General features: G+C 50.3%; 1 protein-coding gene across 2 annotated transcripts in view; it reads left to right on the top strand.

The window, feature by feature from the left end:
• The window catches only part of ANKRD33B (ankyrin repeat domain 33B), a 101125-nt gene that overhangs the window by 56648 nt on the left and 16751 nt on the right, over positions 1 to 27726 (top strand). Inside the window, exons 2-3 of one of the 2 annotated variants that reach the window (XM_027980167.3) lie at positions 2355 to 2484; positions 27205 to 27345. In XM_027980167.3, the coding sequence (XP_027835968.1) occupies positions 2355 to 2484; positions 27205 to 27345 (271 nt within the window). The remainder of the gene's footprint in view (positions 1 to 2354; positions 2485 to 27204; positions 27346 to 27726) is intronic. The other variant, XM_042233935.2, reaches the window with a different exon arrangement.

Genomic DNA, 27726 nt, shown 5'->3' with positions numbered 1-27726 from the left:
TGTGGCTGAGGGGAATGAGAACGCCACACCCCTGACCCTCCACTCCAGTCAGTCAGTTCAGTCCCTCAGTCGTGTCCGACTCTTCATGACCCCATGGACTGCAGCACTCCAGGCCTCCCTGTCCATCACCAACTCCTGGAGCTTGCTCAAACTCATGTCCATTGAATTGGTGAGGCCATCCAACCATCTCATCCTCTGTCGTCCCCTTCTCCTCCGGCCTTGAATCTTTCCCAGCATCAGGGTCTTTTCCAATGAGTCAGTTCTTTGCATCCGGCGACCAAAGTATTGGAGCTTCAGCTTCAGTATGAGTCCTTCCAATGAATATTCAGGACTGATTTCCTTTAGGATGGACTGGTTGGATCTCCTTGCAGGCCAAGGGATTCTTGAATCTTCTCAAACACCGCAGTTCAAAAGCATCAATTCTTTGGCGTTCAGCTTTTGTTACAGTCCAACTCTCACATCCCTACATGGCTACTGGAAAAACCATAGCTTTGACTCAACGGACCTTTGTTGGCAAAGAAATGTCTCTGCTTTTTAACATGCTGTCTAGGTTGGTCAAAGCTTTTCTTCCAAGGAGCAATCGTCTTTTAATTTCATGGCTGTAGTCACCATCTGCAGTGATTTTGGAGCCCAGAAAAATAGTCTCTCACTGTTTGCATTGTTTCCCCATCTATTTGCCATGAATTGATGGGACTGGATGCCATGATCTTAGTTTTCTGAGTATTGAGTTTTAAGCCAACTTTTTCACTCTCCTCTTTCACTTTCATCAAGAAGCTCTTTAGTTCTTCGTTTTCTGTCATAAGGGTTGGTGTCATCATACCTCAACCATCATATCTGAGGTTATTGATATTTCTCCTGGCAATCCTGATTCCAGCTTGTGCTTCATCCAGCCTGGCATTTTGCGTGATATACTCTGCATATAAGTGAAATAAGCAGGGTGACCATATACAGGCTTGATGTATTCCTTTCCTGATTGGGAACCAGTCTGTTGTTCCATGTCCAGTTCTCACTGTTGCTTCTTGACCTGCCTACAGGTTTCTCAGGAGGCAGGTCAAGGGGTCTGGTACTCCCATCTCTTTAAGAATTTTTCATAGTTTGTTGTGACCCACACCGTCAAAGGCTTTGGCTTAGTCAATAAAACAGAAAACTGTTACTGCTTGGATAGAAAACTCTGTTGATTTCTACCCAACAGCCAGAATTTAATGCAGGTAATTGACAGTGGCTTCCCTGGTGGCTCAGAGGTTAAAGCGTCTGCCTGGAATGCGGGAGACCTGGGTTCTATCTCTGGGTCAGGAAGATCTTCTGGAGAAGGAAATGGCAACCCACTCCAGTACTCTTGCCTGGAGAATCCCATGGAGTGGGGAGCCTGGTGGGCTACAGTCCATGGGGTCGAAAAGAGTCGGACACTACTGAGCGACTTCACTTTCACTTTCGATTGACAGTGGACTGCCCCAATCACTCCCCATCTCACTCAGAGCGAACTCTAGTTTTGCCCTGGCCACTGAGACCACCTGTGGTCAGCAACCTGCAGGCTGGTCCCTGGGTGGCCAGACTTGGCCCTCTGTCTGCACCTTCCCCCTCCACGGCCCCTTGGCATCTTCTTCCACCTCCTCTGTCCACATCCAATGTCCCGTCTCAGTGAACCCTCCCCTGCTCCGGGTGCTGAGCCACATGGACCCTGGCCTCACAACCTCCCTGACCCGAGGAGTCTACTTTGTAACACATTCATGTCTCAGGTCTGTAGCGGATGCCTTTTCCTCCGGTTAGAATGGAATGCAAATTATCGATACCTGGCAACTCTGCAAGGAAGTAAGAGACTTCCGTTTGGCAGGCTGCCCGGGCTTCTGGAGCTGGATGAGAAATAAATCTGTGTCGAGGTGGGACCATGGTAAAGGCAGGAAATAGTTAAATGCAAGACATTTTATAAATAAATAAATATTTAAGCATAACGAGAGCCAGTGTTCTCATTGTTGACAAAGGGATTTGCATTCACGGCAAGGAAGAAAAACTAGAAAGAACCTAGTGAGGTTGGATTAAAATTAGTTGTTGATATGAATTCGTAGTTTTCAAGATGTATAACTGAAGATGGAAATAAATGTAGATGTAAAAACAAACAACAACAAAGAATGGAATGCAAGTGCCCTGAGGGCAGGGCGTACCCAAAAGTGTCTGGGCACGGCGCTCTGCACACACGTGAGAACGGACCATGGCCGGCTGCTCCAGCTGGATGCTGAGAACTGGGACTGGGTCCTTGACCTCTCACCCCTGCTCGTCCCGCCCACTGGAATGCTGGCAGGGTCTGCGGCGATGGTGCTCGCTCTGCCCTTCTGACCCACTTCCCTCTTCATTTCTAGACCGGCCTTATTGTCGCCTGCTACCATGGCTTTGTGGATACTGTGGTGGTCTTAGCAGAGTGCCCCCATGTTGATGTCAACTGGCAGGACAGCGAGGGGAACACGGCCCTCATCACGGCTGCCCAGGCAGGTAAGACCCAGCTTCCCCTTCCCTCCCCAGAGCCCACGAGGTCGGACCAGGGCCCCCAGGCCGTGAGGGCCTGCACTTGACCTCGGCTCCTGAGATTGGTGTCGCAAGCGTGCCACTGATCAGAGGTCATGCTTTACTGCTGAGAAGGACAGGAAAGGGTTGAGGGTGGGTGCATTCTGTTTGTGCATTTGGGACAGTGTGTTGCTGAGTCCACGCCCATACTGCTGTCTGCAGGACAGGATAGTCAGTCCAGAGACAAGGAGTTGGGGCAAGGAATAGTGACTTTATTCAAAAAGCCAGAGGACCGAGGAGATGGTGGACTAGGGCCCCTAAAGAACCATCTTACCCGAGTTAGAATTCCGGCTTCATTTTTACTAAAAGGGGGGAGGGGGTGTGTGGCTGGTCGCTGACCAACTTCTCGGTGCTAGAATCCTCTGTTCTTGCGGCTGTCTGGGCAGGTCTGGTCACAAGGTTCCTGTAAATCTCCACCAGGACAATTGTTATTTTCTGCTCTGCCACCCTTAATCTCTATATGAACGGAAATGTGTTCTACTTTTAAAGGTCAGAGCCTTGAGAATGGGCTGTCCTGTACGGTTCAGGCTCGAGGCGTCATTGTCTTACAGAAGGTGGAGATCCTGCATGACTAAGCACAGGCCTTGGGGCACAAGGGCCGCGGGGAAAGGGATAGATCCAGTATGGAGTCAGGTCTGTTCTCTGTTACAAGCGCAGTTCACCCGCTGGTGCGGGACTCAGTGTGGGGCGGGATTAGCTCTGCAGCTGCCGGAAGCCTTTAACTGTGAAACTGTACTGGGCACCCAGCTTGCATGTCAGCTCTCCTAGAGCCTAACACCCCACCAGTGCTCGGAGACCCAGGGTCCGAAAGATGCTGATGAACTCATGAGTGGGAGAGACCCTAGTGACAGTTACTGTATAAAATATGGACACATTTAGGAGGTAACTTTGCACTTTGCCTGGAGATGTAGAGAAAAACCAGGGGCTCCTTGCTGAGAGGGTGTCAGCGTGACAAGGCAGGGCTGTTGGTGAGAGCACCTTGTAAAGGGTAAGCATCCTTCCTGCCCAGGGTTTTCGTCTCCAGAGGTGATCCTTACACCAGTATTGCCAAGCGCACCGTGCACAGCTCTCCGATTTTGGAATTGGACTTGGATATGCCTGGTGGCTCAGATGGTAAAGAATCTGGCTGCACTGCAGGAGATCTGGGTTCGATCCCTGGGTGGGGAAGATCCCCTGCAGGAGGGCCTGGCAACCCACTCCAGCGTTCTTGCCTGGAGAATCCCCCTGGACAGAGGAGCCTGGCGGGCTGCAGTCCATGGGGGTCACAAAGTGTCTGACAGGACTGAGCAACTTAACTCTAACTTTGTGACACGAACACGAAACTATGCTTGTTCCTTCAGATACGCTTTGTTTGTAACTGCAGCATTAACTGGGTTTGTAATTGACCGCTTTCAAAATTCTTGGCTTTCAAAATTCTATCAATTGCATCACTCGGGTTCTCAGCTTCCAGCAGAGGAATTGCTTCAGGCTGAGTTAAGAAGAAAGGGAGTTTGTCTATGAAAGGAATGTGGGCCTCGATTTAGTGTTGCTGAGAGCTGCTGAGAACTGGAGTCAGGGCCAGGAAGCTGTAGAAAATGCCTGGGCCAGACTGCATGTTGATTCTGGAAAGGGAACTTCTGTGGGGGCCACCCGAGGGGGACCTCGCTATCCTACCCTGCATCACCGACTCCCATGTCTAAGCCTGCCTGAGTGGCTGATCTTGGAGCTTGGGGGAAGCAGAGACTCAGCGTCCTGCCGTTTCATCCTTTTAATGGGAAGTCGTCTGTGCACACCTGCTTTTCAATTAAGACGCCTAAGGGGGAAAACCCCCAGAATCAGCCAGGTGTTTCGACTGTGCTCACTCACACCTGTCCGCCTTGGTGCAAGACAGGGCGTGAAGCCTTCCCTCATAAGGAGGCACTCCAGACTCTGAAAGCCCAGGTGCACAAGAGTAAACGGATTTTGTGAGAAGCGTTCAGTGACCGAGGCCTTATCACTCATTAACCTCCCATTGACCAAGGACCAAGGCAGGGACTAGGGGTAGTGAAGTGAAGGGCGTTTCTGCCCTTGAATAATTGTCCAGCTAAATAGCCATCTGATGGGGCTCTGATGGAAGGTGTGTCTGGAGATTTGGGGTGAGAACACCCCGTCTAGCCTGGTGCTTTGGGACTGGGGTCATGGAGGAGGGGGCCTGTGCTGGGCATTGCAGAGGTCAGAGGCAGGCAGTGCCTGTTCAGACACCATAAAGCCCGGGGACCCAGAGGGAGCTGGCTCATCTTAGGAAGGGCGAAGGACTGCATGCCTCTAGGATGGGGAAGAAGTGGTCCCATGAGGAAGCAGGACCAGGTGATCAAGGGTCTAGATCCAAGGTGAGATGCACTTGAGTGGCATGAGGCTGGGTGGGTGGTGACAGGGGCGAGATGACCCTGGTGGACACGGAGTCCTTGTCACAGAGCAGAGAAGAAACACAGTCTGTGTGGCAGAAAGCTCAGGTCCCAGTGGTTGAGATGGTGGGCCACGGGGGGAGAGGTGGGTCTGGGCTGGCTTTCAGCCCTTCTGGACGGGGGGTGATGCCAACTCAAAGAGGTGTGCATGAAAGGGTAGGTCATGAGGGGACATACGAAAGGAGAAACATCATCTCCACTTGGGTCCCAGGCCTTTGAAATGCTGAGCCATCTAGGTAAGCCGTCTCTGCAGCTGGTGGAGTGTGGAGTGCCAGACTCCAGTTCTCACTGGGATTGCCACAGGTTGTCAGGCATCTCTGGGCAGCGGGGCCATGGCATGGACTGGAGCCCGAGTTTCATCCTAGAGTATGAGAAGCAACAGGAAGAAGAGGTTACTTCTTTGCAAGAGTTCTTTGTGTGTGTAGGGGTATTAGTGGTGCCTATGCTATCAATACCCATGAGGCACTTTCTGAATTCTTGCCTACTTGAAAATATTTTGTAGTCACACAGAAAATAACAACTTGCCATTTTCCTGTTATAAAAAAAAAAAGAACCGTGTTGCAGAGGAGCAATCTGAGTCCAGCCTGATTTTTGTCTTTGTGACACCCTGATGTATCTTAGACTGTGATGATGCCTGCCCCCAATCCTTGACAAGGCACAGAACCCAACCAACCACCGCCAACAAAAAACCCCGAAAACGGTCATACTGTGTATTTCCATTCCTTCTCTCTTTGTTTGACTCATGTTAGGCATATTTTTATTTTCGGAAACACTTTCCTGTTACTTCTTTGAACACTGCCTCAGCCTTGTTTTTTCTTCCCAGGATTCCCTCTTAGGTGTAACTTAGATCCTCCTTTCAAAACTCTCTGTCATTGTTTTTTCTTTTCTCTTCTTTACTCTTAAGATCTTTGGAAATGCTTCACATGACTTCATTAGTTTGTTTTAACACTATTCACTGGGTTGTTGTTCAGTTGCTCAGCTGTGTCCAGGTTCTTTGCAATCCCATGGACTGCAGCACACCAGGCTTCCCTGTCCTTCACTATCTCCCAGAGTTTGCTCAAACTCATGTAGTTTTTTCTTCATGAGCATACTAATGTCTTAGTCCATTTGGGCTGCTATTAACAAAAATACCACACATTAGGAACTTAAACAGGAGAAATTTAATTCTCACAGTTTTGGAGGCTGGAAGTCCAGGGTCAAGGTGCTGGGCCACTTGGTTCCTGGGGAGGCCTTTCCTCCTGGCTTGCATGTGGCATCTTCCTGCTGTGTCCTCGCACGGCAGAGAGAGGAGATCCAGGGGTCTGGTGTCTCCTCGTGTAAGGACACCAGTCATGTTGGATCAGGGCCCCACCCTCATGACCTCATTTAACCTTAAGTTACCTGCACAAAACCTCCGTCTCCAAGTACAGACACAGTGGGGACTGGGGTTTCAACATAGGAATTTGGAGGAATATGAAGTTTGATTACACAGGGCTCGTGCTTCTCTGACTGGTTTATTTAAGTCAAAGATGACTCGGCTAGTGGGAAGCTGCTGTACAGCACAGAGAGCTCAGCTCGGTGCTCTGTGATGGCCTAGAGGGGTGGGATGGGGCCTTGTGAGAAGGAGGCTTGAGAGGGAGGGGATATATGTATACATAGAGTTGATTCACCTTGTCGTACAGCAGAAACTAACACTGCATTGTAAAGCCATTATCCTCCAATAAAAAAACAATAAATTAAACTGATGATGGTGTAGGTCCTTTCAAGGTTAGAGAGAGGCCCAGCAAAAAGAGAAGAAAAGGGCTCCGTGTGTTTTCCAGGCTCTGGGTCTGAGCCTGGGGTCCAGAGGGAGAAACCCTGGGGTCGGTCACCACAGCTGCTCCCCGCCCTGGGCTGCAGGCGTGGGGTGGGGCAGCAGCCTGTGCCATCATGGTTGAATGTCCCCTGCCCCCTGCCTGGTGGTGTCTCTGCAGCCAGCAGGAGCTGGGCGTGGGGGCACCATGGGCTTGGCTCGTGTGCCTGGGGGTTGGAAACGGCATCAGTGGGTCTCCATGCATTTCTGTAGCCCCTCTTTCTCTGGGGACACTGGTAGAGCCCCCTGAGGTCTCACCTGTACATTACAGGTCAAATACCCGTAATGCCCTGTCCTTGCCTGCAACCTGCTTCTGTCTCCACTGCATTTGACAGAAATTCCTTCCAGGAATTCTGGCCAGTGGATGGTGTCTTTCTGTGGTTTTTAGTACAGATAAGTCTTCTGCCCGTTGCTTTTGTGGGAAGTGGGGACAGGGGGCAGACTCTTGTGTTAATGGACTTCCTGCTCTGCCCTCAAGAGAGCTAGTGGTCCCTGGTGGAGCCTTCCCTTCCAAAAAGGTTGGACTGCAGAGCAGCTGGTGGGATGCAGATGGCTGGGGTGTGTTGAAGTGTGTGGCTACCAGCGGTGGGAGTGTGGTGGGGGGTTGGGACTGCGACCCAGACTGGGTCGTGCTGGAGGAGGCTGGCAACGTGGCGGCTCTCCTGGGTGCTTTCTCCATGCAGCCCTGCTGATGTTCTGATAAGCTGATTGTAAAATATAGTAGATCATGTTTGGAAAATAAAACACAAGCAATTAAATTAAGGGTGAAAATCGCTTAGCTCCTCACTCACAATTCTTGCCGTTTTTACTTTCTGGAGGAAACCATTGTTAGTGATTGGACGTGTCGATGGATCCTGTTTCTCTTCTTTTAGAAACAAAATGTAATGCATTTCCTTTTTTTCCTGGCTTCCACAGCCCTTGACCTACTTAACTGACTTGTCCATGCTCTGTATGGACTGCCCTCCCCCTTGCACGGTGCCCACTCCCTCCACTGGGGCCCTGACCCCTGGGACACCCACCCAGGCCTGCAGGGAGCCTCCTGGCTCTGCCCACCAAGGTTTGGCACTGAATTATTTGGGAGCGGGGAAGGGTGGAGTGTGGTTTCTGTTCTATTCAGTTCAGTTCAATCGCTCAGTCGTATCCAACTGTTTGGGACCCTATGGACTGCAGCACGCCAGGCCTCCCTGTCCATCACCAACTCCTGGAGCTTGCTCAATCTCACGTCCATCGAGTTGGTGATGCCACCCAACCGTCTCATCCTCTACGGTGCTATACTTTAAAGAAAACAGTGTTTCCTTCTTTATCTTAATTGCCTCCATGGGAGGACGCGATTTTTCCCTAATATTTTGATACAACTGGGGATGATGACTTGCTGCCCTCTTCCCTGAGAGTATCATGACCTCGGAGCACAGAGCTTGGTTGTCAGCCTTGAGCTTGTTACTGAACCAAACTTGGGTCCGCTTGCCAGCACACAGTAAAGCCAACCTGCGGACCCTGGGTTGTGGTGAAGGAAAGGGCAGCGTTTATTGCTGGTGCCAAGTAAGGAATCCAGGCAGCTAGTACTCCAAAGGCTGCAACTCCCCGAAGGCTTTCAGGGAGGGGTTTTTAAAGACAGGATGAGGAAGAGGGGTTTCGGGTGTCTGATCCGCTCATGGACGTTCTGCTGACTGGCTGGTGGTGAGATAACTGGAAGTCACCCTCATCAGCCTCTGGTTCCCAGCAGTCTGGGGTCTCGTGCTTATGGGCAGCATACAGTTAATTTCTTCCACCTGGCGGGGGTTTCAGTATCTGCAAAACAGCTCAGAGGACGTGGCTCAGATTATTACCTGTGGCCCTTGAGAAGGAACTGAAGGTCCTTGACTTTGTTTAATGGCTAAACTATTACTCATTTGTTTTGCTTGACTGTTCTCTTTTATTTCTGCGTTTCTCACTAGTCTGATTAAATTTATTCTTTGGAACTTGGGAAGGCCTAGGAGGCTAACGTTTTTTTTTTTTTTTTGTACAAACAAGAGGCTGGCAGAGGATGTGGTGGGGGTGGGGGTGGGGGGTGTCTGTCCTGGGAAGGCCCCGGAGGATCCTGCTCAGTCACAAACTGAATCATTGTAACCCATGGGTAGATAATCTGTGTTTTAACCCAGATGGCTGGACCCAGTCCCCGGAGCTTTGGATTGTGTAGGTCTGGGACTTCCCAGGTGGCTCAGTGGTAAAGAATCCACCTGCCGGTGCAGGAGACTCGGGTTCAATCTCTGGGTTGGGAAATCCCCTGAAGCAGAAGACGGCAACCCACTCCAGGATTCTTGCCTGGAAAATCCCATGGACAGAGGAGTCTGGCGAGCTGTAGTCTGTGGGGTCAGAAAGAGTCGGAAACGACTTAGCAAATAGCAACAGCGAGGCCTGGGGCGAGACGCGCACTGTGCGTTTCAGTGAGTTCCCAGGCAAGGCTGGTGCTTCAGGTCTGGGGACCTCACTTTGAGAACTGGAGTGTTACAGGTTCCCATACAGAATGGTGGCCCAGGTGCCTGTCAGCGGGTCTCTGAGCTGGGGCTGGACGGAGCTGGGTGAGATGTTATCACAGGGACACAGCCATCACTAGATAGATCACAGCGAGGATAAAGGCCAGCAGTTGAGCTTCTGTTCATGACTTTCACGTACTGATCTTTTAACCGAAGAGGCTGTTTGGGATTTTAGTGGATAGAATCAAATGATGCCCCCATTTTAATCCAATTCCATAACAGTTTTATTTATTTGATGGTTTCTTACTGCCAAAAACATATAGTAATAAGTGCTTACAGTGAAAAATCACTACAGAAGTATTATTTTAAAAAATCATTAGAAATTTCCTGAACTTCCCTGGTGGTCCAGTGGCTAACACTCTGCACTCCCAGTACAAGGGGGTCTGGGTTCGATCCCTGCTCAGGGAACTGGATCCCACATGCTGCAACTAAGACCTGGTCCATCCAAATAAATAAAATAAATATTTTTAAAAACTGTTTAAAAAAATAAGATAAATGTCCCTTCTCTCCCCAGTTCTCTCATAGACTGGCCATGTTCCAGCTGGTTACTTTTCCAGAACTCAGTCTCTCCTTTTCAAACACCCAGCGTGTGCAAGCACCTTCTATTTACTTGGATGGGGCAGTTCTGTAGAGACTTGACTTTAATTGTTTTCACTCAGCGGATCTAGATCTTTCTGTGTGGACCAGTGCACACGAGATTTGCCTGGTTCCTACAGCGCACACCTGAGTGGTGGTGTGTTCACGGCCATGTCCCTGGCGTCCAGTAGCTGAGAGAGTCAGTCAACTCTGGCTCATGTTTCCATACAAGATCTTCTTTCAAATCAAATATTTATCTGGCAGTCACTTCAAGTCCAACAACTGTGTTAAGTGCTGGGTCTACAAGGGGCGGGCAAGGGCCCACGTAAGCCTGTCTCCTGAATTTAAAGCCTCATGCTCGAGGGTTTCTGAATGAGCCAATTACAGACAACGCTGGAGTGCAGCCGTTCGTGTCGGGGTCGGGGCTGGTGGGATGCGAGGGGGACAGTTTGGAGGGATGGGGCGCATACCTGCCAACATCCTTTGTGGTACAGCAGAGTAGCTGGTGTGCTCAGAGGCTAAACCGAGGAATGGGTAAGGGGACTGCAAGTGGAGATGGGGCCCGAGGTCAGGGAAGGGTCTCCAGGGCGGGGAGCGAGGGGGAGGGCTGCCCCCAGGAGGTGGAGCCTGGGTCGCCTTAGCCCCGCGAGCTGAAAGGCAGGCGGGGACCAGAGGTGCGTCCCCTCTTGCACCTTCCACAGGGCCCCTGCTAAGTCACACCTGAGACTTCAGGACTAAGGGACCCAGTAGGTGTGGTTTGTGGAGGTCAGAGCAGGGCAGAGAAGGAAAGAGAAGAAATGTACACACAGATTCTCAGAACTCAATCGCTTCATCAAAGGACCGGCACATTTTCAATCTGTCCATTTACGGAGCCCCTGCCAAGTGGCTTTCTGTTGTTGTTGGCTGTGCCACAGGGCCTGTGGGATCTTAGTTCCCCGACCAGGGACTGAACAGGCGCCCCCGGCAGTGGAAGTGTGGAGTCTTAACCACTGGACCACCAGGGAAGGCCCTGCCAAGGAGCTTTTAGGAAAAGCTGTACCAGTTTCAGTTTCCCAGCGTGTCCCCCAGGGCTGAGAACGCGTCAGCTCAAATGGACTTCCCTTACTGTTTGCATCTGTGCGTGTGTTAGCGCTTAGTCATGTCCAACTCTTTGCAACCTAGTGAACTATAGCCTGCCAGGATCCTCTGTCCCTGGGATTCTCCTGGCAAGAATACTGGAGTGGGTTGCCGTTTCCTTCTCCAGGGGATCTTCCCATTCCAGGGATTGAACCCAGGTCTCCCGCATTGCAGGCGGAGTCTTTACCGTCTGAGGCACCAGGCGCAATTGCGTTTCTGTGATTTTTACTGGCGCCTAGGATCTGCTCTTGGAGAAGGCAGTGGCACCCCACTCCAGTACTCTTGCCTGGGAAATCCCATGGACAGAGGAGCCTGGTGGGCTGCAGTCCATGGGGTCACTAAGAGTCGGACACAACTGAGCAACTTCCCTTTCACTTTGCACTTTCATGCATTGGAGAAGGAAATGGCAACCCACTCCAGTGTTTTGCCTGGAGAATCCCAGGGATGGCAGAGCCTGGTGGGATCACACAGAGTCGGACACGGCTGACGTGACTTAGCAGCAGCAGCAGCAGGATCTGCTTCGGCTTTTGGGTGCAGTCTCCTCAGTGTCCAATGAAACAAGCTTCCACGATGAGAAAACGGCCTTCTCTTGCAACATGACCTGTCTGAAGGCAACAGTTGGGGGTGAAAGGTGGTTGCTTCATTTTGTGGCATTGTGTTGTCAGGACCTGGGCCCGGCTTCCCAGAAATAATCTTGACCTTTTCCCTCTGGTCCCAAGATGGCCTGGCAGCTCCAAGCAGTGTGGCTTCATGTTACAGCGTAGGAAGCTTCGGGAAGGAGCAAGTCCCGGTCCGTGTTCTGTTCCCTGAGACGGGAGAGCATTTCCAGAAGCCTCCAGCACAGCTTTGGTTACGGCTGTCAGGCTTGCCTCACACGCCTGGCCCTGCCCAAACAAGTCACTGGCCAGGGTGGTGCAGTGACCCCAGTTGACTTGGTCTGGTCAGCGTTGGTCCTCACTGAATCTGTGTGGTTAAGGAAGACTGGGAAGTGGCCACACATTTGTATTATTTGGTATCACAGCTGTGTATCTCGGCTGAGAGTCAAGAGCCCTGCCTTGGAGTGTAAATTAGGATGCAAATGCCTGATCTGCCTGTCCGGTGTTCTCTTTAAAGCCTAACTTTCTCAGGTCCTCTGCAGAATCAGGATACAGCTGAGGGACTTCCCTGGTGGTCTAGTGGTTAAGATTTTGCCTTCCAATGCAAACGGTGGGGGTTCGATCCCTGGTCTGGAAGCTTAGATCCTATATGCGTTGTGGCCCTGGTCAAAAAACCAAAACAGAAGCAATATTATAACAAATTCAATAAAGGCTTTTAAAAAAATGGTTCACATAAAAAATAAAATGTAAAAGAAAGATAGAACTGAACCTGAATTAGGCTTTTCCTATGGCGAGAATGTATGAAAATAAAGCCTCCAAGAATCCCTAAATATCACTTAGCCAGTAATTTTAACCTCTACCAGACTTGCCCTAACAAAGTATAAAGTGAGATAATGGAAGGAATGAACTACATCCCGGGGGTTGGCTTTGTTTATTGTTCAGTCACTCGATCTCGCCCAACTCTTTGCAACCCCATGGACTGCAGCATGCCAGGCTTCCCTGTTCTCCACTCTCTGAAAGTTTGCTCAAACTCATGTCCACTAAGTCGATAGTGTCATGCAGCCATCTCATCCTCTGTCATCCCCTTCTCCTCAGGCCTTCAATCTTTCTAAAGCATCAGGGTCTTTCCCACTGAGTCAGCTCTTTGCATCAGGTGGCCAAAATATTGGATGACTTTAGGAGTTTCCTTTTCCTCTTTCTTGTGCACCTTTAACAGAATGGCAGAAGTAAGACGAAATCAGAAAACCACAGGGGTCTTCTGAACTGGTGATAATATCAAGTTGGTTCAGCACACATAGCCTCTGGTGCATCCTTGAAGCCTGTTATTGCTTGGACATATCTTTAAAGTTCTTCAGAAAATTCACTGAGAGCCAGTCTGGCATTATTTTTTAACTAATTTATTTGTTGTTTGTGCCTGTGCTGGGTCTTCATTGCAATGTGCTGACTTTTCTCTAGTTGCAGAGAGTGGGGACTACTTTCTAGTTGTGGTAAGCAGGCTTCTCATTGCAGTCACGTCTCTTGTGGAGCACAGGCTCTAGGGCTCCTGGGCTTCAGTAGTTGTGATTCCCAGGCTTTAGAGTGTGATCTAAATAGTCGTGCTGCGTGGGCTTAGTTGCTCCACGGCATGTGGGATCTTCTTGGTCCAGGGATCGAGCGTATGTATCCTGCATTGACAGGTGGATTCTTTACCACTGAGTCAATGGCAACCTACTCCAGTATTCTTGCCTGGAAAATCCCATGGACAGAGGAGCCTGCAGGCTACTGTTCATGGCGTTGCAAAGAGTCAGACACAACCGAGCAGATAACCCCAAAGAAGCCCTTCATGACATTCTTCATGTCACTTGCCGCTAGAGACAGGAGGCTTCAGGCAGCGGCCGGGGGGCTCAGGCTGCCCGTGTGTGTTCTGACTTGTGAACTGGATTTGGGGAGGGTCCCACTTTCGAGGAGAGTGTGTGACTTGGCCTAAGCCAGGGATAAATGCCTCTTCATGGTATTTATCTTATTTTATTATCACTACACCCAATCATGATTTGAGTCTGACTTCATTGTGATTTTTATGGATTTTTGAAGTGTTTTGCTTTTACTCGGTTTCTGTTTAAAATAAATTAGGGCTTGGCACGTCTCTCAGGTTTCCTAGCACTGCCTTGCCTTTTCCCATAAACTCCAGTTTTCTGAGCCTTTCTGACTGAGCACAGCAATGCCACCTCCTTTGAAGCTGCTGGCCCTGCTCCCCAGCTAGAGAGGATGGCCTGTGTATGCTCCCCAGCTAGAGAGGATGGCCTGTGTGTGCTCCCCAGCTAGGGAGGATGGCCTGTGTGTGCTCCCCAGTTAGAGAGGATGGCCTGTGTGTGCTCCCCAGTTAGAGGATGGCCTGTGTGTGCTCCCCAGTTAGAGAGGATGGCCTGTGTGTGCTCCCCAGCTAGAGAGGATGGCCTGTGTGTGCTCACCAGCTAGAGAGGATGGCCTGTGTGTGCTCCCCAGCTAGAGGGGATGGCCTGTGTGTGCTCCCCAGTTAGAGAGGATGGTCTGTGTGTGCTCTCCAGTTAGAGAGGATGGTCTGTGTGTACTCCCTACTGCTGCTCCCACCTGCAGCTCCCCCGCCCCCTCTTCTGGATGGGAACAAAGAACCTGTCCTCTTTGTTGGTGCTGCTGGGACCTGATATTTCCAATCAACAGTTCCCTCTACTGGCCTCATTTGGGAAATTCCACTCTGAGTACCTGCTGTCAGAGCAGTCAAGTCTTTGTGTGTGTGCTGGGTCATGTCCAACTCTTTGTGACCCTTTGGACTGTAGCCCACTAGGCTCCTCTGTCCGTGGGTGTTTTCAGACAAGAATACTGGAGTGGATTGCCATTCAGTTCAGTCGCTCAGTCGTGTCTGACTCTTTGCGACCCCATGAATTGCAGCATGCCAGGCCTCCTTGTCCATCACCAACTCACAGAATTTACTCAAATTCATGTCCATCGAGTCAGTGATGCCATCCAGCCATCTCATCCTCGGTCGTCCCCTTCTCCTCCTGCCCCCAATCCCTCCCAGCATCAGGGTCTTTTCCAGTGAGTCAGCTCCTCGCATGAGGTGGCCAAAGTATTGGAGTTTCAGCTTTAGCATCAGTCCTTCCAGTGAACACCCAGGACTGATCTCCTTTAGGATGGACTGGTTGGATCTCCTTGAAGTCCAAGGGATTGCCATTAGACAACCCTAATTCAGTAATGCTTTCCCATTTTTAGAGCAGCACGGGTTTATTGTCTATTTCCTTTCCTTGAATGAAAGCATAAACAAGACTTTTAGCTCGTAATTGGTACCAGTTACATGTTGAATGAATCAAAAACTATTAATTGTGAAGGCCATGTGATCTCGATGATGTGTTTTTATGACTTGTGCTTAGTTGCTCAGTCATGTCCGATTCTTTGAGACCCTGTGGACTGCAGCCCGCCAGGCTCCTCTGTTCATGGGGATTCTCCAGGCAAGAATACTAGAGTGGGTTGCCATGACCTCCTTCAGGGGATCTTCCCAGCCCAGGGATCAAACCCAGGTCTCCTACACTACAGGCAGATTCTTTACCGACACAGCCACCATGGACTTGAAAATTAGCAACTTTTTTGATACGTGACCATCTTCCAAGGGAGAAGTAGGAATCCTTCAGCTTTTTTACTTACTAAATACTTACCAAGCGTGCTGTCCGTTGAAAGTTTTGGACTTGCGATCGGGGTCATGAGGGTTATGGTGGCTATGGGAATACATGGCCACATGGAAATGTGAACTGTGAGGCGTCATGGTTTAGGTGCCTGATTCGATCTTGGGGGACGAGGGCAGAGCTTCCATTGGAAGGGGTGGCCCATCAGGTAGCTGGGTAAAAAGCAAAGGAAGAACGTATCTGGCAGGGGGACTGCAAAGACCAGTGGATTAGAGAAGGCAGGGCGCACGGGTGCATGAACAGAGAGCTGTGGTCTTCCCTGACGGCTCAGTGGTAAAGAGTCTGCCTGCCAGTGCAGGGGACTCGGGTCAGATCCCAGGTCGGGGAAGATCCCACATGCTGCAGGGCGACTAAGTCCCAGCACCGCAGCTACTGAGGCTGTGCTCTAGAGCCCAGGAGCCACAGCAAGAGGAGCCATCGGAACGAGAGACTCGGGCACTGCGGCTAGAGGGCAGCTCCTGCCTGCTGCAACTGGAGAGGAGCCTGAGCAGCAGTGAAGACCCAGCACAGCCAAATATATAAATAAATTACCATTTGAAAAAGAGAGAGAGAGATGTGTGATTACAGAGTCCATGGGTACAAGAGCTGAGGATGAAGAGGGGATATAGGGAAGGAAAAATTACCTTCTCTCTACCCTACTGGATTCCCAAGTGAGACCCCTGTAATAAAAGACTAACAAGAGAGAACCAGACATCTATGAACACATGGACCTCATGCCTAAGTGGGGGACACCCAGGTAAAGATGAGTAACTCAAGCAGGTGGCTCAGAACTCTGGCTTATATGTCATCTTCCGTAAAGACAGAAGATGGAAATGTATGCCATCTCCATATATTTATGGAGAAATGACAGGACCAAGGAAAGGAGTTTTTGAATGTCTGTTACAAAGAAGAAAAACCATACTCCTTTTTCGGTATGTGAATGACATGATGGATGTTAACTACACTTACTATGGTAATGATGCTAAAGCTGAAACTCCAGTACTTTGGCCACCTCATGCGAAGAGTTGACTCATTGGAAAAGACTCATTGGATAAGATTTTGGGGGCGCCAAAATCACTGCAGATGGTGACTGCAGCCATGAAATTAAAAGACGCTTACTCCTTGGAAGAAAAGTTATGACCAACCTAGATAGCATATTCAAAAGCAGAGACATTACTTTGCTGACTAAGGTCCGTCTAGTCACGGCTACGGTTTTTCCTGTGGTCATGTATGGATGTGAGTTGGACTGTGAAGAAGGCAGAGCACTGAAGTATTGATGCTTTTGAACTGTGGTGTTGGAGAAGACTCTTGAGAGTCCCTTGGACTGCAAGGAGATCCAAGCAGTCCATTCTGAAGGAGATCAACCCTGGGATTTCTTTGGAAGGAATGATGCTAAGGCTGAAGCTCCAGTACTTTGGCCACCTCATGCGAAGTGTTGACTCATTGGAAAAGACTCTGATGCTGGGAGGGATTGGGGGCAGGAGGAGAAGGGGACGACCGAGGATGAGATGGCTGGATGGCATCACAGACTCGATGGACGTGAGTCTGAGTGAACTCCGGGAGACGGTGAAGGGCAGGGAGGCCTGGCGTGCTGCGGTTCATGGGGTCGCAAAGAGTCAGGCATGACTGAGCGACTGAACTGAACTGAACTGTGGTAATATTTCAAAATATATGGAAGTCAAATCATTATGCTGTACTCCTTGATTCAACACAGTGCTAGATGTTAATTATATCTCAATAAAACCTGGGAAGATAAAAGAATAAAATAAGAAAATGTATGTCCCGCTTTGGGGCACATGGGGGAGGACAGGGAGCTTTTCCTGCATCTGCTTCTTCTCCGTTGTCTTTGGCTTAAAGTAATTCTTATGCCGCAGCTGGGTGTTTCGGGTGGCATATTCTGCTACCCTCCAGAGAGCAGGGCTAGATAGAAAGACGCTAGCTGGTTAAAGAGTCGAGAATTTATCTAAAGAGTAGAAAGCATGAGAGGGTTTAAGTAGTAGTTGTGTTGATCAGAAGAGTTTCTTGCTGATAGTGTAGAAAAAGAAGCATAAATGCAACAAGTTAGGAGAGGAAGGGACCCCAGGAAGGATATGGTGGTGGCTCTCACCCAGGTTAGACGTGGGGATGGGGAAGCATGGAGAGGCTTGTAAGATGTTTAAGAGGTGGCTTTGGCAGAATCCGTCCATACTTGGATGTTGATGAGAGAGGGGAGGGCTGAAGAGAAAGCCCAGACTTCTGGCTTGGGCACTTTGGTGGGTGATTGGTGATTTCATTGATGAAGAATGTGGATGGGAGGAGCAGGTGTGGAAAAAACATGTTTGGAGTTTTATATGTTGAGTTTGATTTGTTGGTGGAATGCCCAAGATGAAATATCCAGTAGACAAATGCTTAGGTAAGAAACTCAGGAAAAGAGATTAGCTAGAGATACGTGATCTGGAAGTTTTAGGTTGGTGACTTGATCCGTGAGGATGGATAGGATCACCGAGAGACGGTGTACGGGATGAGAAGAAGGCTTAGTCATGCATCTGAGGAACAGTGGCATTTCAGAAAGCAGAGAACAGAAGAATTCACAAAGAACATTGAGGGGTGGCCAGAGAGCTGGGAAGAAAATCAGAAGGGTGAGCTATCAGGACATTTGCAGAAAGTGTTGGATGGAGCAGACAAGTGGTTAATGCTACGGAAATGTCTAGTAAGGTGGGAACTGACTCATAACTGTCGGATTTTTGGTACAAGACAGTCATCGGGGAATGAAGGAAGATGGTTTCAGGAGAACTGGTGGGGCTGTAAGTAGCAATAGCGAGAGCAAGTGACTGGAATTCAGACTGAAAAGATGTCAGATGATTGGCAGGTGACTGGAATGCAAAGACAGGCCCACAGGGATTCTTGTTGATCATTGCAATGGACTGGATGTTTATGTCCCCCCTCCAAAGTCATATGTTGAATCCTAATCTCCAAGGGATGGTAATAGGAGATGGGGCTTTAGGGAGATAATTAGGTCATGAGGAGGGGATCCCTCATAAATAGAATTAGTGCTCCGTAAAAGAGACCTCAGAGAGCTTCCTGACCCCTTATGCCATGTGAGAACACAACAAGACAACTATCTGTGAACCAGGAAGTGGGCTCTGAAGTGGGTTCTCACCAGAGAGAATCTGCTGGCACTTTGACCTTGAGCTTCCCAGCCTCCAGCACTGTGAAAAAAATAACTATTTCTTGTTTAAGCCACTCAGTCAATGGCAGTTCGTTACAGCAGCTCGAATGGACTAAGATGGCCATGTGTATTTTAAGCTGGGAGATCCTTGAGCACGTGTACCAGCTTATTGCTGCATGACAATCTCCAGCCCTGGTTTAACGTATGTTTATAGTTTTATCTGTGGATGGGCTGGGAGCCAGCTGATCTAGACTGCCTTTGCTCACGTGTCTGTGAGTGAGCCGCACCCGTCTGCCTGGGCCGCTCTGCTCCGTGCGTTTCTCATCCTCTTCCTGGAACCATCACGTCATCTTGGCATGTTCTCCTTAGGTAGACAGTCCCGCCAGCGTGTGTGTTTCGCGCTTCCACAGATGTCCAATGGGCCAGCGCTGTTTTCTTTGACTGCAGTGGGTGTTAACTTCTACGCTCAGGCTTTGTCTACTGGTGGTGTGAGGGCTTCTCATTGTGGTGGCTTCTCTTGTTGTGAAGCGTGGGCTCTAGGGTGTGAGAGCCTCAGTAGTCGTAACGCACAGGCATAGTTGCCCCGCGGCGTGTGGGATCTTCCCGGACCAAGGATGGAACCCGTGTCCTCTGCACTAGCAGGCGGATTCTTAACCAGTGGACCACCAGGGAAGTCCCAGTGTTCTTAACTGAAGAATGTTGAAGCCACATGGCAAAAGGCGAAAAATTTAAGCCATAATACAGTCTGGTGGGAATGAAGTTGCAAGGTGGAAGAGGTTGAAGAGAAAGAGGAAGTCGTTTATAGCATGAATATATTCTCCAGCAGTGGATGGGGAATGTCTTTAGAGCACTGGATGGGGAGGAGAGATTGGCATTTCAATAGGAGAAGAATCCTCCCCTCTTTTCTAGGAAGGATGTGGGGAAGTTTGGGGGGTGATGGGGGGAAAGTAGAGGGAGTTCCCGTCTGTGGTTTCAATTTCCTCTGTGAAGTAGGAGGTGCAGAGGGGTTTCCTGTAAGGCAGGTGACTTAAGAGTGGCAAAGTTTAGGGCTTTCCTAATGGCTCGGGGTAAAGAAGCCACCTGCCAATTCAGGAGACATGGGTTTGATCCCTGGTCGGGGAAGATCCCGCATGCGGGGGAGCAACCAAACCTGTGCACCAGAAACTACTGAGCCTGTGCTCTGGAGCCAGGGAATCATAGCCCCTGCCACAACTCCTGAAGCCCTTGAGCCCAGAGCCTGCACTCCGCAACAGGAAAAGCCGCCTCAAAGAGCAGCCACGCACTGCAACTAGTGAGCAGCCCCAGCTCACCGCAACTAGGGAAAAGCCCAGGTGGCAACAGGCCCAGCAAAGCCAAAAAATAAATAATTCAGAAAAAAATAAAAGAGACTGGGAAAGTTTAAAATTCCCCACTTGGGGCTTGGGGGATTGTCACTCAATGGAAATTAAGGGTGGACATGATGCTTCTAAGCGTGTATAGATATTAACCTTTTCTCTTTAAAACCATGGCAGTGATCCAAAGGGATCTTTGCTTTTCTTCTGCAACATAGATAGGCGGATAGGAAGTCAGGCTTGGCCACCATGGACTTTTCCACCCCCATGTACTCTCAGAGAAAACGCCATTGGCCAACTAAACAACAGCAACAGCAATATCCAAAGCAGAGTCAGAACCCTGGGGCTGGGCTGATCCCAGGAGTTACCTGTGGCTTTTCCGTTGTTGGGCTCAGCCCAACAATCACCAAGACGTGTCCATTCACTTCCTTCTGAGTCAACATCTCCTCTCCACCCTCCTGTACTGCTGGGGTCCAGTCACCATCTTCTCTGTCCATTGCACGCCCACCCATGAGCCACCCCCCACTCCACTGGTGAGGCTTGTGTATGGCGTGGATAGCACCTAGCAGCCAGATGAGAATTACTATCCCTCCCTTACAGTCTGTTGAGTGGCCCTTGCCTAGATTCCCCTTTCATAAGACAAACTTTTGATTTTAGAATAGTTCAGACTTACAGAAAAACTGCAAAGATTGTGCAGAGAATTCAGTACACCCCACACCTGGTTACCCCTGTGGTAGAATCTTACACTATTATGACACAAATTTTATTATTGAACAAAATGAACCCATATCGATGCATTTTTATTATTCACTCAGGTCCATCTGTTAAAATTCAGACTTCCTCGTTTTTCCGCCAATGTCCTTTTTCTGTCCCAAGATCCCGGCTAGGATCCCACGTGACGTCTCGTTGTCATCCCCTCGGGCTCCTCCTGGTTTCCACAGTTTCTCAGATTTCATGATCTTGACAGTCTGGGGAGTGCTTGTCTAGCAGTCCGCAGTGTGTGTGCTAAGTCACTTCAGTCATGCCTGACTCTTTGCGACCCTGCAGACTGTAGCCCGCCAGGCTCCTCTGTCCATGGGATTTCCGAGGCAAGGACCCTGGGATGGCAGTAGTCTGTAGCGGGTCCCTCCATTTGTGTGTGTCTATTGGTTTTTCGTGATGAGAGTGGAGCTGTGGGTTTTTCAAAGGAGCACCACAAAGGACAGTACTATTCTCATGATGTCCCACAAAGGGTTTTGTTTTTTTTTTTTAAGTGTTCAATGACACCAGTTATAGATGGTCAGGCTGACTTTGTTCAGAATAATCAGACAGGTGTGAGGACCATTGCAATGGGCAAGTGGGAACTGACAGCCACAGGGCAGAATGGCAGGGGAGGGGTCTGTGGATGCAAAATTACTAAGACGGAATATCAGAGGGATTCTGGCCAAACCAGCCTAGCCAGATTCCTGATGAAGACGGGCCGGGGTGATTGGAGAGCCCCTGAGGGGTGGTGGGCAATGAAGAACAGATCAGATACTAGAGTGGGGCAGGGGTGAGTTAACCAGAGTTCAGTTGACTGACTAGCTGGGTTCTTGCTAAAGTGAGATTTTGCAAGGAAGGGCACAGAGGCCTCTGGGAGAAGGTTCAGGAGCCCGACTGAAGTTTGATCAGCAGAGAATCTTTGTCCACGCACACTCTGGACATGACTGTTGACCCCGATGACCAGGCTGAGGCCGTGCTGGCCAGACCTCTCTCGTGGAAGCTTACCGCCCCCGCCGCCATCTTCACAGTCTGCTCTTGGGAGTGCGGTCTGGACTCTGGACTCTGACTGGACCTACAGCCCACGAGTGAAGGAGTGGGCTCTGCTGTGTCACCTCCTTGGGACTCGAGCACGTGCATAAGTTATTTGGAGTTTTTCTGCCCAGAGATTTGTCCATTAGGCACTTTGTATACATACCTTGTCTCCTGTCTTTTTCACCATTGTGAGGTTGATATTGTCTGTGTTTTTCCCGTTGTAGAAACAGATTCAGTGACGTTTGCTGACCTCCCCAAGGTCACCCTGCTTTTAAGCGGCAGGCTCAGAGCCTGGACTTGGGTGTTCCCAGAGCCGGCTCTCTTTAGTGCTCAGCTCTCCGTCCGCATAGCCACTCAGTCACCCCGCTGAAGCTGTGTCAGCGAGAATTAGCTTATTCCCTGGGCCACTTATGCCCTGCTTTAGGCAGGGTAAGGCTCATGGGCTCCATGGGAGGAGGTGTTCTTGAGCTGCATGTGGTCAAAGTCCACTCTGATGACTTCAGGGACCAAATCCTATTCCATATGGTCCATGGTGACTAGGCTCAAACTAGATTTTAATGGGAGACACATTCTGTTTTATAAGGAAGTTCAGTTCAGTCGCTCAGTCGTGTCTGACTCTTTGTGACCCCATGAACTGCAGCACACCAGGCCTCCTTGTCCATCCCCAACTCCCGGAGTTTGCTCAAACTCATGTCCATCGAGTTGGTGATGCCATCCAACCATCTCATCCTCTGTTGTCCCCTTCTCCTCCTGCCTTCAATCTTTCCCAGCATCAGAGTCTTTCCCAAGGAGTCGGTTCTTCGCATTAGGTGGCCAAAGTATTGGAGTTTCAGCTTCAGCATAAGTCCTTCCAATGAATATTCAGGACTGATTTCTTTTAGGATAGTCCATGGGGTCGCTGAGGGTCGGGCACGACTAAGCGACTTCCCTTTCACTTTTCACTTTCCTGCATTGGAGAAGGAAATGGCAACCCACTCCAGTGTTCTTGCCTGGAGAATCCCAGGGATGGGGGAGCCTGGTAGGCTGCCCTCTGAGGTCGCACAGAGTTGGACATGACTGAAGTGACTTAGCAGAGAGAGACTGGTTGGATCTCCTTGCCGGGTTCTATTTAGTTATCTACCATCTGTCCATTTACCTACCTATCTACCTATCATCTGCCTGCATATCTATTCACTATCTATCTGTCATCTATCCATCTACCTACCTGCCTATGATTTTTTCATCAATCTATGTACCTACCTATCAGTCTGTCTGTCTTCCCTGTCTGTCCATCTACCATCTATCTATTGCTTACCTATGTATCATCTGTCCCTCTATCTACTTACCTATCATCTATCTACCTACCTTTCATTTGTCTATCTCTTACTCAAGGAGAAAGCTCCTTTTGGTTAATTATCATCTTAAAGCAAGAGAGTTCCAGAAAAAACATCTATTTCTGCTTTATTGACTATGCCAAAGCCTTTGACTGTGTGGATCACAGTAAACTGTGGAAAATTCTGAGAGAGATGGGAATACCAGACCACCTGACCTGCCTCTTGAGAAACCTGTATGCAGGTCAGGAAGCAACAGTTAGAACTGGACATGGAACAACAGACTGGTTCCAAATAGGAAAAAGAGTACGTCAAGGCTGTAGATTGTCACCCTGCTTATTTAACTTCTATGCAGAGTACATCATAAGAAATGCTGGGCTGGAAGAAGCACAAGCTGGAATGAAGATTGCCGGGAGAAATATCAGTAACCTCAGATATGCAGATGACACCACCCTTAGGGCAGAAAGTGAAGAGGAACTAAAAAGCCTCTTGATGAAAGTGAAAGAGGAGAGTGAAAAAGTTGGCTTAAAGCTCAACATTCAGAAAATGAAGATCATGGCATCTGGTCCCATCATTTCATGGGAAATAGATGGGGAAACAGTGGAAACAGTGTCAGACTTTATTTTTGGGGCTCCAAAATGCAGATGGTGACTGCAGCCATGAAATTAAAAGACGTTTACTCCTTGGAAGAAAAGTTGTGACCAACTTAGATAGCATATTGAAAAGCAGAGACATTACTTTGCCAACAAAGGTCCGTCTAGTCAAGGCTATGATTTTTCCAGTGGTCACATATGCATGTGAGAGTTGGACTGTGAAGAAAGCTGAGTGCCAAAGAATTGACGCTTTTGAACTGTGGTGTTGGAGAAGACTCTTGAGAGTCCCTTGGACTGCCAGGAGATCCAAGCAGTCCATTCTAAAGGAGATCAGTCCTGGGTGTTCTTTGGAAGGAATGATGCTAAAGCTGAAACTCCAGTAATCTGGCCACCTCATGCGAAGAGTTGACTCATTGGAAAAGACTCTGGGGGCAGGAGGAGAAGGGGACGACTGAGGATGAGATGGCTGGATGGCATCACGGACTCGATGGACGTGAATTTGAGTGAACTCCGGGAGTTGGTGATGGACAGGGAGGCCTGGCGTGCTGTGATTCATGGGGTCGCAAAGAGTCGGACACGACTGAGCGACTGAACTGACGGAGTAAAGAAGGTTAACATCTATTCATTCTTAGCAGCATTGGGTCCATCCTCTGTTTCAACTGAGTGAGGTTGTCTGTGCGATGAGAGGTATTGTTCTGTCATCCTGGGGACGCCAGCGGGACCTGGGGGTGATTTCATGGGTCGTAACAGCTTGAGTCCAAGTTGTCAGAATGCGTGGGCTGCGTGTTGGTTTTTCCGGTCTCTACATAACGCGCGGGACAGATCCATAGAATGGACCGTTTCCTTTGTGGATCCTAGATGTTCCTTCTCCCTGCCTGTTCAGAGCGTTTAGCACATGTCAGTGCAAAGGACATCCTGCTGAAAATGCGTCCGACACACTCCTTCACGTTTTTTAGAAAAAATGGCTCTAAGCAAATTGCAATTTGTTTCACTACGACCCTGGCTAAATCTAACTGACAGGTGCTGCAAAGCGCTTAGCTGGAGGACAAATGCAACTGAGATCAAAAGCCGCCCCTCCCCCTGCCCCCGCCCTGACAGTTTCCCCCAGTTAAGCTGCTTTGGGGATCTGACAGCTAGCATCCTTCCTGGGTTGGCAGGGCGGGGGGTGGGGCGGCATGGGTTCTGTAAACAGGAGAGAGTCAGAAAGTGTCAGCCTCTGGTTGGAACCTGTGAGTCACAGAGCGGAAAGGTCCCACCCATTTGTTTCTGGCTTGTTAACCCCGTGACAGGACCGTGTTAGTCAGCGCTCATCCCAGAAAGTCAGCGATGTTTCTTCACCTTTTCGTGTTGGCAAGGATGTCAGGAGGTGGGCTGAGGTCTGCCCCGGGGCAGACCACACTGCTTTCGTTAGAGTTACACCCTGGTTTTTGCTGCTTCTTCGTTTTTAACCCGAAGGCTGATGAGAAGAAGGTACTATCGCTCGGCCAGCAGCCTGCAGCGTCTGGTGCTGTTCGAGGAAGGAAACCCAGTCCCACCTGTACATCTGTCTCGATCGGGGTGCGATGACAGGGAGGACAGGGCTCCCACGTGGGAGGAGTTAGTTGCTGAGGGGCGTGCATGTATTGGCAGGGCCGGGGCGGAGCCCAGGCAATGCCACTGCGGCAGGAGAGGGGACTTCTGCCTGCCGCTGTGCTGGGGGCCTCTGTTTGCTCTGCCTCCCGGCCTGCAGGGGGTGTGTGTGTGTGTGTGTGTGTGTGTGTGTGTGTGTGTGTGCCTGTGTGTGTGAGTCTCAGGAAGAACCTCTTGGCTCGTGCTTGCGTGTGTGTGTGTGCAGGGCATGTGTGTGTGTGTGTGTGCGCAGGGCATGTGTGTGTGTGTGTGTGCAGGGCGTGTGTGTGCCTGTGTGTGTGAGTCTCAGGAAGCACCTTTGGGCTCGTGCCTGCAGTCTACCAGGGAGGTCTTACCTCCTCTGCCATATCCCCAGTCTCACGCGGTGCCCTTCCTGGTACCAGTCAGGGAAGGAGCTTCAGGTTTCCTGGCCTCTTCGAGGTGCAGAAGCCTCCCTGAGGGGAGCCAGTGCTGCCCAGTTAACAGCAGAAAGTACAGCTCAGTGTCCACCTGGCCCTACACCTGCAGCCCTGACAGTGAGAGGTGTTTCGAGGGACCTGCACTGGGTGGGGATGAGGGGGATTTCAGAGCTGAATCCTCAGGGTAGAGGGATGGAGACTGGGGACTTCCCCGGTGGTCCGGTGGTGAGGAATCTGCCTGCCAGTGCAGGGGCCATGGGTTCCATCTCTGCTCCGGGAAGATCCCACATGCCGAGGGGCAACTCAGCCCATGCCCTGCAACCTCTGAGCCCTGGAGCCTGGAAGCCACTGAAGTGAGAAGCCCAACACTGCAACTAGAGAGTAGTCCCCACTCACGGCAACTAGATAAAGCCTGCACGCAGGAACGAAGACCCAGAGCAGCTTCCCCTCAAAAGGATGGAGACTGGCAGCCAGGCCCTTGTGCAGACTGCCCGCACTCCCGAGGTGTGTTAGCCATCATTAGGGCCAGGATGCAGATGGCAAGCAGGAGGGGCTGGGGGTGCCGGGGTCAGGGCTAAGGGGAGCAGGAGGGGAGGCCGTCGTCCACCTTGGTCCTGAAAAGGTGACATCTGAGCCTCTGGGACAGTGGTTCTCAACAGGACTGATTTCACCCCCCGGCGATACTTGGTGAGGTCCAGAGACACTTGTGGTTGTCATGCCTGGGAGGGACGAAGGTGTGGTAGCTACGATGTCTAGTGGGCAGAGTTCAGGGAGGTGGCTGACCATCCCACAGTGTGCAGGACAGCCCCACAACAGAGTTACCCAGCCCAGTGTCAGACAGCAGGCTTCGGACAGCACGGGCATTTGACCCCAGAGCCTCTTTGTGTGTTGACTGAGGATCTTTCTCGGGGTGAACCAGGAGCATCCTGGGAACACGGCTTCTCACATGATGTTCTCCTTATTCACCGTTACCTAAGAGTGGGCAGGCTTTTTGAGAATCCTCTGGGAATGAGCAGAAAATCCGGCCCTTTTTTTTGGAAGTACAGGGCGATGAAGGGGAGAAATTTATATTCTGATACGAATATTATTACCTGCTTGGGTTAATGGATGAGGGTCTGGGTAGCAATACTCCCTGTGTTCTCTGTGTGTGTTTGTGTGTGTGTGTGTGTGTGTGTGTGAGAGAGAGAGAGAGAGAGAGAGAGAGAGAGAGAGAGAGAGGACCTTCTGAGCCATGCCAGGGTGGCAGTGTGCACTAACACATCCTGTTGCTATGGTGATGAGATGCAGACTGTCTCTTCCCTGAGGCTCTGGAATTCTGGGAAATGGCTCCAAGCTTCCTATTCTGTTTTGCGTTGCCCTCTCCTGCTGGGAGCTGACAGCATCCGCGTGCGACCAGCTCAGGTTTGCCCTCGCCACCCCCGCAGCCTCCCTGCTCCCCATGTCCCCTCAACGGGTTGCCTGGACAGCTGGCCTTCAAGCAGGTCGGCAGAAGGGAACTCAAGTGAACCAGAGGCAGCAGTGCTGTGGCCCAGGCAGGGTCCTCTGTCACCTCGTATCCTGGACTCCTGAGAATTTTCTCCTGTGGCTTGGGAGGCAAACACACACACTGCCCACCCTCCCAAAGATGGTCCAGCCCTGCAGGCAGACGCTGCGATGTCTCGCTCTGTGTGTAGGAAGCCCCTCTTGGATGCTCGCTCTTTGTGGAGGGTGGTCCATCCACGTGTGCGTTTCTCTTTGCAGGGCACGTCACCATCACCAACTACTTGTTGAACTATTTCCCTGGTCTTGACCTTGAAAGGAGGAACGCGTTCGGGTTCACGGCCCTGATGAAAGCTGCCATGCAGGGCCGGACGGAGTGCATCCGAGCCCTGATGCTAGCAGGTACGTCCCCACCTGTCTCCTGTGGTCTCGGCCCCAGGCAGTGCTGACTGTGCGCCTTAAAAAATACATGTTGGGACTTCCTTGCTGGTCCACTGGCTAAGACTCCACACTCCCAAGGCAGGGGGCCAGAGTTCGATCCCAGGTCAGGGAGCTTGATCCCACAGGCCACACCTAAGAGTTCACATACCACAACTAGAAAGATCCCATCTGTTGCAGTGAAGATTGAAGATCTTTTCCTCCTCATTCTAAAAGAGAGTCAGTGCCTAGAGCACAGCCTCCTTGAGTTATTCTAACAATTAAGTGAGAAATGTTCATGAAGCCCGCACCCAGGGTCAGGCACAGAGAGAGCATCTTAACATCTCACTCAGTGGGGGACGCTGT

This window comes from Ovis aries, chromosome 16 (assembly GCF_016772045.2).
Source record: "Ovis aries strain OAR_USU_Benz2616 breed Rambouillet chromosome 16, ARS-UI_Ramb_v3.0, whole genome shotgun sequence".
NCBI classification, from domain to species: Eukaryota; Metazoa; Chordata; class Mammalia; order Artiodactyla; family Bovidae; genus Ovis; species Ovis aries.
The sequence above is the reverse complement of the archived record's forward strand: the minus strand, read 5'-3'. Positions and strand labels throughout refer to the sequence as shown.